Source organism: Pinus tabuliformis, chromosome 2_1 (genome assembly GCF_031772625.1).
Source record: "Pinus tabuliformis cultivar Carrire ecotype Pingquan chromosome 2_1, CPIR1, whole genome shotgun sequence".
NCBI classification, from domain to species: domain Eukaryota; kingdom Viridiplantae; phylum Streptophyta; class Pinopsida; order Pinales; family Pinaceae; genus Pinus; species Pinus tabuliformis.
In genome coordinates, this window is record NC_142299.1 from 622,434,527 (window position 1) to 622,444,872 (window position 10,346).

At 45.4% G+C, this 10,346-nt stretch overlaps 1 protein-coding gene across 1 annotated transcript; it reads right to left on the minus strand.

Moving 5' to 3' along the window:
- Positions 1 to 514: 514 nt before the first annotated feature.
- LOC149202086 (uncharacterized) lies at positions 515 to 2,061 on the minus strand. The gene is made up of 2 exons (XM_089401486.1): positions 1,042 to 2,061; positions 515 to 658 (listed from the first exon to the last, which is right to left on the minus strand). The coding sequence occupies exons 1-2, from the start codon at positions 2,059 to 2,061 to the stop codon at positions 515 to 517; spliced, it is 1,164 nt and encodes a 387-aa protein (XP_089257612.1).
- Positions 2,062 to 10,346: the final 8,285 nt, after the last annotated feature.

Sequence of the window (10,346 nt, forward strand, 5' to 3'; positions counted from 1 at the left end):
AGGGAGGGCTGAAAGGATGGATTTGATAAGGGTAGTTCTGCCAGCTAGATTGAGCCATTGCATCCCCCAACCTTGAAGTTTCCCTCTCATCTTCTCTACTAGTTTGACCCATACTTCACTTTTGATTGACTCTCTCGCAAGCGGGAGTCCTAAATACATAAAGTGTGACCAACTTGATTGGGCTGGGATTTCCAAAATCAAAGAGATCCTTTGAGTTATATATCTTGGAACGTTCCATGTATATATCTTGCATTTGTTGTTGTTTAATTTGCCCCCCGAGGCTTGTAGGAATAGGTCCAGGATGGCCTTGAATCTTCTTGCCATAAGGCTTGAGGCTCCACCTATTAGCAGTGTGTCGTCTGCAAATAGGGAATGATTGATCCCTTTAGCTCCTCTTATTATTTCCACTCCAGTTATTTCCTTCGCCCTTCTCTTGTTTTCCAAATGCAGACTTAGAGTTTCCGCCATGATAATATAGAGGAAGGGGGACAGAGGGCAGCCTTGCCTCAATCCTCTAGAGCTTTTGAAAGCTCTGCACGGCCTCCCATTGATTAGTGGAGCTGTCCAATTCTGAGAAACACATTCCATGACCCTTTCGATGAAGAGCCTTGAGACCCCAAATTTTGCCAGCACTTTCTCCAAAAAGGAGTGATTTACCCTGTCAAAAGCGCTGGCCATGTCCAGCTTTATTATCATGCCTTTCTCCTTTCTAGCTATGCTGCTGTGTATTGCCTCTTGTATCAAAATTACATTATCAGTAATGTGTCTCTTGGGCAGGAACCCTCCTTGGTTGTCCGAGATAATTGAGGGTAGAATTTGTTTCAGCCTATTTGCCAGGATCTTTGAAATAATTTTGTAAGAGACATTGCATAAAGAGATAGGTCTGAACCTATCAAAGGATTGGGGGCTTGGCTCTTTTGGGATGAGAGCGAGAAATGAGGATTTAACACTGCTGCCCAATTTGTTCTTTAGGTGGAAGTTTCTCACCATTCTGAGAAAATCTTTTTTAATGGTTTCCCAATGAGTTTTGTAGAAACTTACCGTGAAACCGTCTGGCCCTGGGGCTTTGTCAAGGGGCATACTGTTAATGGACCATTCCACCTCTTCAATGGATATTTCTTTGTCCAAATCGCTGTTTTGAGCTTCTGTAACCTTCTTTTCGATGATGTTGATGAAGTCTGAGTTGTCTTCATACTGCGGGTCAGCTGAGAGCAGCGAGTGGAAATGATTTGTGGCAGCCTCCTTAATTTCCTCTCTGTCTGTTATCTCTTTCTCATTGAAGGTTATCTTGTCTATATTATTTCCAGCTCTGCGTACCTTGAGACAGTTGTGAAAAAACGAAGTGTTTTTGTCCCCCGAGTTGAGCCAGAGGCATCTGGACTTTTGCCTTAACTCCTCCTCTTCTTTCCGGTGCTGGTTGTACATTGCTTTGTGCAGCTCAGCTTCTATCTTTTGATCTTCCTCTGTTTCTTGAACTGACTCCTTGTCCTGGTTCCATTTCTCCAAGGCTCTTTGCAGCTCGAGCTTTGCCTTCCTATCCTCATTTGCGTGGTTTCTAACCCAGTTTTTTATGGCAATTCTTAAGTGTTTGATCTTTGATTCCCAGACAAAATGAGGAGATCCTATTATCTCTGTCCTCCATGTTTCTTTCACCAGGGCTTTGAAATCCTCGTTGTTGTCCCAATCCTTGTTGTATTTGAATGGTAACGGGCCCAGGTCCTCTTCTTTCTCTAGATGCAATGCCACGGGCTTGTGATCCGAAGTGTATCCCTGAATGATTGTACTGTGGATCCTTTGGAAGTTTACTGCTGCACTCTCCTGAACAAGAATTCTATCAAGTCTCTCCTTGATATTATTCCTTCCTGTCCTCTTGTTTGACCACGTGTAGCGTCCATTTTGTGGAGGGATATCTATGAATTTATGAGCTTGGATGATTTCCTCTAGTTTATCTCTGAATGGATCTGTGAAGTATTTCCCTCCTAATTTTTCCTCTGCGTTCCTGATTAGGTTCAAGTCTCCTCCAAGGAAGATCTTCTTCCCTTGAGAGGCCTCAATGTCCATTTTCAGAGAGTCCCAACATGTGGCTTTGTCTCTGAAGTGGGGAGGTGCGTATACATTGTAAATTGTGAATTCCTCCTTCTGATCTGAACTTTGCATGTCAATTCTGATCCACCACCTGTTTTGGTTGTTTCTTATAAGGGTCCAATTGCTTTTTTTCCATAATATTCCTATGCCTCCTGATGCTCCTGAGGCGCTCGTGGCTATTCCTTCATACCTTCTGTTCTTTGATATGCTTTGTTGAAATTCTTGGTCGCTGATTTTGGTCTCCTGGAGTAGGAGGAAGTCTGGTTGTTCTGATTTGATTAGATCTTGGACTGCGTTTGCCTTAAGGGAGGAGCCCATCCCCCTACAGTTCCAGGAGACCAAAATCATCATTTACCTGATTTGTTGTGAGTCCCACTTTTCTCCTTCAGCTTCTCGCCACTTCCCTTGTTCTTGTCCAGATATGTATCTATTGGTTGTTGAGTTCCGGTGGTCATCTCTCTTGCTGCATTCTCGTCTCTTATTTCCTTGTTCGATTTTCTTCCTACTTTCCTTGGGGGATCCGTGGCTGCGATGTTTTCCTTTGTCTTGTTTCTTGTCAAGATTCTTTCCACTGTCTGAGGAGGGGAAGCCTGAGTGGGGGAGGAAGGGGGGGTTCTTTTGCCCTTGGGGGATGGAGGGGGAGATGAGGGTTCCTCTGAGGCTAGGGTTTCGAAGGGATTGGAGGATGAGGGGATGGAATGGTCTAAGCTTGCAGGGACAGAGGAGGGGAGAGGGGTTTCGGAAAGAGGAGCCTCTGGTTCGGGGGGAGGGTTTGATTTCTTTTTCTTCCTGACGACTTCCCATGCTTCCTCTGGGGATTCAGGGTTGGTATTATTTTCTGATCTGGCTTTAGAGCACCTATTTGCAAAATGACCATATTCATGACATACCTTACATTTGAAGGGAAGTTGCTCGTAGTCCACCTGCTGGATATGCGTCCACTGATCCACTCTGAGCTTGACTGCCTCTGGTAGCCCTTTGCCCAAGTCCACTTCTACACAGATCCTCGCACATGCATGCATGTTTTCTTTTGGCTCCGATCTATCCACGTATTTTCCTATTGTGTTACCAATGGCTCTGACTGATTCGTCTGCCCAGCAGTGGAGCGGCAGGTGCGGAAGACGAACCCATACCGGGACTGCGTTGGGGACATCCATTTCTGGGTCGAAGTCCGGGGTCCAGCGATTGAGGTACAGACCTCTAGTGTCCATGAAATATGGACCATTCCTGAAGATTAAGTTTCGGTCCTCCACTGATTCGAAGAGGAATGTGAAGAAGCCTCTTCCACAAAACCTTATCGCTATTTTCCCCTGGACCATAGCGTTCCAGTTTCTTTCCACCCAGCGCTGGACCGTTCTGGGGGAGGGCCATAGTCCCGTGAACTGACCAACCAGACCCCTTTCTGCCAAGGCTACAGCGGATCTCCTTGGGAGAGATGGGGGGAGAGGGATTTCCGGGATTTCATCGAGCTTCTTGATGAATTTTGAGGCGGAAGGTCGGATTCGTTCCGTATTGTTCTCTGGGATTAGTGATGCAAAAGCCTTCTCCATGTCGGCCTGTCCCGAATCTAGAGAGCCCATCGCGCCTGTGGAGCTCCTCAGAAGACGGAAAGAAGGATGAAAGGGCGGGAGGCCCAGCTGAGAGGGAGCGGTCGAAAGCTGCCCGCGGGGGCAGCGCGAGCTGAGAGAGGCAGGGCAAGAGGCCCAGGTTGTAGGGGGTGCGAACAGCGGAGGGGGAGGCACGCAGCAGTGGCTGCGGCCCGGCAGGGCCTGCCAAGCGCAGTCAGAGGATCAGGGTTTCCAACTGCGGGGGGGCACCATCGCTCACTCTATTCGGGAAACATGTTAACGAATGAAAAATTTAAGTGTTTGGTCGATGCTGCACCGAAGCCAATTTACGAAAAAAGAATTGGGGGCATGACAAGTGGTATCAGAGCCGATTGTAGAGACCAGGAAAGTATGCAGTTTGAAGTTATGGAGAAATCATGGATTCATATTCTGGGTTTCGTAGACTTGATGGTTCATGGCAAGACCATTCAAGCACTAGTGGACACAGGGGACACACATAACTTTATGATGACACAGCTAGCAAAGGAAGTTGGACTGAAGATTTTCCCATCGAATGTGGAAGTCAAGGCAGTGAACTCAAGAGCTAGAGTGACAGGTTTGGCACACGAAGTGCCTGTGCAGATTAAAGACTAGCAAGGTCAGTTGGACTTCACGGTGATGGAGATGAACGATTTTGACATGATATTGGGGCAAGATTTCTTGAAGGGAAATAAAGCAATTATTGTCCCCTTCTGTGATGAGGTTATGCTGATTGGAAAATCACAGACTTGGACTTTGCCTACTCATAAGCAAAGGAAGGAAGTCAAGGTGCAACATGTTTCTGCACTAAGTTTGGAGAAGGCTATGCAGGAGTCAGACGTGGAGACATATGCGGCTGTAATCAGAGAAGTTGATGGCGATGATGGAGTGGGGACACCTGTTCCAGCTGAGATTTTCGAGGTGCTGGCTAAATATGCATATTTAATGCCCGATGAGCTACCAAAGAAGCTTCCACCAAGGCATGCGGTGGACCATAGCATCAAGCTTGAGCCAGGGAAACAACCTCCGGCTAAAGCTCCTTATCGGTTGTCAAGATCCGAGTTGGAGGAGTTGAAACGACAACTAAAGGAGTTAACTGATGCAGGTTTCATTCGACCTTCAAGGTCTCCCTATGGAGCTCCAGTATTGTTCCAATGGTAGAAAGATATGAATGAGCTACGAATGTGTTGTGATTATCGTGCTCTCAATAAGCAGACGAAAAAGAATAGGTATCCTTTGCCATTAGCTGCAGATTGCTTCAATAAGTTTGCAAAAGCCCGAGTGTTTTCCAAGTTGGATTTGAGGCATGGGTATTATCAGGTGTGGATAGCGGAAGGAGATGAGAGAAAGACCACAATAGTAATAAGGTATGGTAGCTTTGAATTCCTTGTTATGTCATTTGGGTTGTGCAATGCTCCTGCTACGTTTTTCACTTTGATGAATGATGTACTATTTCCATACTTGGATTTGTTTGTAGTAATATACTTGGACGATATGGTGGTGTACAATGATAACATGGAGGATCATAAGAAGCACTTGGCATTGGTGTTCGAGGCGCTGAAGAAGAATCAGTTGTAATTGAAGAAGTCAAAGTGTGTGTTTGCCCAAATCGAGATTCCGTTCCTTGGACACATTGTGGGTTAAGGGTACATACGGATGGAGCCAAACAGGGTGAAGGCGATCGAGGATTAGGTTGAACCAAAGAATGTCCATGATATGAGGGTGTTTTTGGGCATGACCAACTACCAACGGAAGTTTGTAGAGGGGTACTCCAAGGTGACATCATCACTGACAGACCTACTGAAGAAAGACAAGTGATGGAGTTGGATGGACAAATGTTAGATGGAATTTGATGATTTGAAGAAGAGGATGGTTTCAACACCGATACTGAAGTTGCCAGACTTCGAGCGACCGTTTGAGGTACACACAGATGCTTCAGATTTTGCCATAGGAGGGGTTCTTATGCAGGATGGGCATCCGGTGGTGTACGAGAGTCGGAAGTTGCAGGATAGAGAACAGAGGTATCTGGTCCATGAGAAGGAGATGACTATGATCATCCACTATTTACAGGTATGGAGGCATTACTTGATTGGGAAGCCTTTTGTTGTCAAGACTAACAACATTGCAGTAAGTTATTTTGCATCACAACCAAAGCTGTCAGTGAAGCAAGCTCGTTGGCAGGACTTCTTGGCAGAGTTCGACATGACTATTGAGTACAGGCTGGGTAGACTCAATGCGGTGGCAGATGCCCTTAGCAGGAAGGGACAACTAGCAGCATTGGAGGAAGAAGACCGGGCAGCACGAAGTAGGAGTCGAGTACAAATGATAGAAGAGATGCAAAATAAGCTCAAGGAAAGCATTGCAACTGATACTTAGGCGCAGAATATAGTGAAGCAAATAAAGGAGGGGAAGACACGAAAGTTCTTTCTCCGAGATGGATTCTTATTCTTTGGAACTGACTCTATGTTCCAAAGTCATCAGGGCTTAGAAGGCACCTTTTGAAGGAATGCCACGATTCTCCGTGGACTGGCCACCCAGGGCAGCGTTGTTCTTTGGCATTATTGGAGAGAGGATTTTTCTGGGAGAAGATGAGAGAGGATGTGGAGAAGTATGTACATACATGCATCATTTGTCAGTAGGAAAAATCAGATACTTAGAGGCAAGGAGGTTTGTTGCAGCCTTTACTGATTCCTAAGAGACCATGGATGAGTGTCTCGATGGACTTCATCACTCAGTTACCGCAGGTACAGGGGTATAACGGGATCATGGTCATGGTTGATTGTTTTTCCAAGTATGTTGTCTTTGTTCCAACAAAGATACCTTGTGGAGCCGAGAGGACTACGGAGTTGTTCTTCAAGAACATAGTGAAGTATTGGGGAATGCCGTTGAGCATTGTATCAGACCGAGATCCACGATTTATAGGTAGATTTTGGACCACATTGTTCAAGCTAGTCGAGACAGATTTGTTGATGAGTTCGAGTTACCATCCGCAAACAGATGGACAGATCGAGAGGATCAATGCACTACTAGAGGACTACTTGAGAAATTATGTGACAGCTGATCGAAAGAATTGGCCTGAACTCTTGGATGTAGCTCAGTTCAGCTACAACATACAGAAGAATTTTGCGATAGGGTACAATCCATTTGAGTTGGTGAATGGAAAGATGCCACTCACACTGCATACCGTAGTGATAGGAGGTTTTTTAAGAAGTCCTCATGCGAAGAAGTTCATGAAGGCTTGGGACGAGACCTTGGAGTTAGCATGGGTGCACTTGCATGAAGCTGCAAGGAGAATGAAGAAATGGGTAGATAAGGATAGATGAGATGCACACTTCAGTTTGGGAGACATGGTGTTCCTTAGGATTATTAGAGATCAGTTTTAGCCACCTAAGGGGACTGCAAGATCTTTGATGAGGAAGTATGAGGGGAGATTACCGGTAGGAGCTTCCGCACCATATGCATATGAAACATCCAGTTTTCCATATCAGTCATTTGAAGAAGTGTCGACTTGATGCAGAACATCCAGAGAGAGTGGAACCATCGAGGGGACCAACCATGATTGTTGATAGGCCAAACCTTGTGATGGAGAAGATTTTGAATCTTCGGACAACAGGAATTGGGAGTCACATAAGACGGGAATTTCTTGTCAGATGGAAGGATGCACCGGAGGAGGATAGCTGGGAAATGGAGGACTCACTTTGGAGATGGAAGCGAAAGATTGTGAAGTATGACAGGAAGCTACGGAGGATAGCTGGATTGTCGAGGACGACAATGACCTTAGGTGGGGGAGAATGTAACACCCGTAGGTTGTTACGACAGTCGGGCGGCATGGGGGCGCCCACCGGGTGTGCCTAAATGATGAAACGAACGGGCGAGCGAGGGCGACACATGGGCGCGGGCGAGGCACTGAGGGTAACTCAGCGAGTTGGCAGAGCGAGGTGTGGACGACAAGCTGGCGAGTGGACTTATAGTGGGTGATCCATCTCGCGAGGGCGTGCCCCACCCACGAGTCGACGTGACAAAACGGACAAGATGACATGTTACATAGGCGAACCGACACAAGTTTTGTGGTTTTGGTGGGTCGGCCAAATTCCCCCACATGATGGACGAAACATATAAGAACTCAGCCGATAGTTGGAGAGCAAGCAACAAGTGCGAGCTTCGATATATTAGCTCTTCGGTGAGAAGGGTTGGTTGGCAGATGAGCCCGCACGATGGGCAGGACGAAACATTGAACATGCAAATGAGTTGTGGGTAGGGTGACACGGGCGTGTGCACCTGTTGCGCGAGGTCGCATTACGAGAATTCGTTTGAAATCGCAGTAGGGTGTTCGGGCACATGTTGGTTGAATTGTCGTTTGAGGTTGCAGTAGGGCGTGGGCGCCCAACGTTCGAAGGATTGTTCGAAGTCACAGTAGGGTGTTTAAGCACCCGCCGGGTGAATTGTCATGTGAGGTTGCGGCAGGGCGTGGGTGCTCGACGTTTGGTGAATCGTGTGAGGATGCAGTCAGGACGACTCGTGGAATGAGCGCCCGCCGAACGAAATTTTGACACGATGAAAGAGTTACGATGGGTGAGATTGCGCAACTTGTGTGGGCCTGAACAAAGGCAGTGTTCAAGGTGTAAACGAAGGCATTCAGGCAAAGCTGAACGGTGCAGCGGCCGGAGGCCGAGCTGCACGACAGCTGAACAGTGAAAACCTGTATAACGTCAGTTGAAGGTTTTCCTCCCGGTGAATGTAAAAACAGATTTGATAATAAAAATCTTACTTGCATATGTTTTAAGTGTCTTCTGCTAGTGAATGTTATTTAATGTATTCCACACATTAAATGTTTAATATGGTTAATGAAGTGAATGTTAGGCGTAGTTTGGGAAACATGTTAATGAATGAAAAAGTTAAGTGTTTGGCTGATGCCGCACGAAAGCCAATTTATGAAAAAAGAATTGGGGGCGTGACAGGTTGTCTTGTATCTAAATCAAGATCATTTTTTCAAATTAAAAATTGAGATGAGACACGACACAAATAGTTTCTCTAAACTCATGAACCTCAAATTGATATTTCTTTTTGCCATTAAAAAAGGAGTTAAGAAGATTACAAAATTTTGGAGACTCAAAGATAGTTATAAATTGGTTCAACCACATTGATAGATGTCACATGAACACACTATGTCATATTATTAAGGAGATCAATCTTGTTAAACACACATGGGCAGTAGAGGAATAAGAAAGATAAAACATCCAAGTACAATTTTTTATTAACAAATGATTTACATGTATAGTACATGTTGTGACCGTTGGGTTTCACATCCCAAGGTCTCTTGGACTCCTTTTGTCCATTCAGCTTCCACACTAACCCATTGAGGATTAGGTATCCAACATTCCCTCCCTTAATCCGAAGGGTTATGTATGAGTCCAAGAAGAGAGCTTTAATACAAAATGTGCAAAAATGCATGGCAGCACTAGGCTGAATGTGCTCTCTGAAATGTTGGTATAAAGGGCGGTGGTTTAAGGATGACCACCAACACTAGAACGCTTAGTGCAGTTCCTGGAACTCTTCCAAAACTGGCAAGAAGCTGAAGTCTTCTGCTAGAGGAAGTGCTCCTATTGTTTTGAAGAGGGAAACCTTCAACCATGAAAGGGAGGTCTCACCCCACATAAAAGGGAGAACTTCAACCTGAAAAGGGAAGTCTCAACCTGTGATGGTTTAAGGATAACCAACAACTCTGGAATGCATAATGCAATTTCTGGAACTCTTCCAAAACTGGCAAGAAGCTGAAGTCTTTTGCTAGAGGAAGTGTTCTCAAGTGTTTTTTGGAATTCTTCCGAAACTAGAAAAAGCTGAAGTCTTCTGCTAGAGGAAGTGTCCCAGATTACCAATTGAAGGCATGCTCAGGGGCATCTTTGTTTCTGGCTACAACTTTGAAACTTGTGTGGCAGGTTGTGGCTCAGGCTCGCTTGATGTGACTTTGAAGCTTGTAGATGACCATCATTTCCCCCCCTGTCAGATACAAGGTGAGATGATGGAGAAAACTCAACTGAAAGACTGTTCAATACTCTAGAACAAGTTATGACATGTGTTTGGAATATCTTCTTGGTTGTTGATGCCCATTGCCAAGAAGCGATCCATCCAAGATGAATCTTTGTTCTTGCAGGGTGTTTGTTGTTGAAGCATCTATTTGAAGAATGACTTGTTTTATGACAGTGCTTACATGGATGAAGATCAAAATAGTGATCTTTCAAATGGCCAACTCGGTCACAGTGTTGGCATTTCACGATCTGTTGTTGTTGTTGTTGTTTCTGTGGAAGAGAGGCAGAATCTGGAACAGCTAGTGGTGAACTGTCATGAGGAGCAGGTGAACTGTCATGAATGAATCCAGCACTCTAAAATTGAATGGGCTTGGCATAGTCTGGAATATGAAAGGACAAGTCCTTGTCATATCCAAGACTAGTTTTGTGCTTGTTGTGGACAAGCTATTCCCAAGGTCTGATTATGGGCTTGGGAAGTGCAGACTTAGTTTCTGCATATGCATGTACAACTGCTGCTTTATTGGGCACCGGATCTGAATGAACTTCAACAATATTGTCTTGCTGTTTATGGGAGTCTGTTTCATTGTTCTGAACAGAAATTGATTCAGAATGATGACTCCTCTGTTTTAATTCTTCTTGTTGGCGCTGA

Excerpts from the sequence above, each read along its gene's own strand:
- LOC149202086 (XM_089401486.1), bottom strand. The coding sequence starts at position 2,061 with ATGGACATTGAGGCCTCTCAAGGGAAGAAGATCTTCCTTGGAGGAGAC. Across the intron at positions 659-1,041 it reads CAGGGCCAGACGGTTTCACG|GGTAAATCACTCCTTTTTGG; the intron begins GTAAGTTTCTAC and ends CGCTTTTGACAG.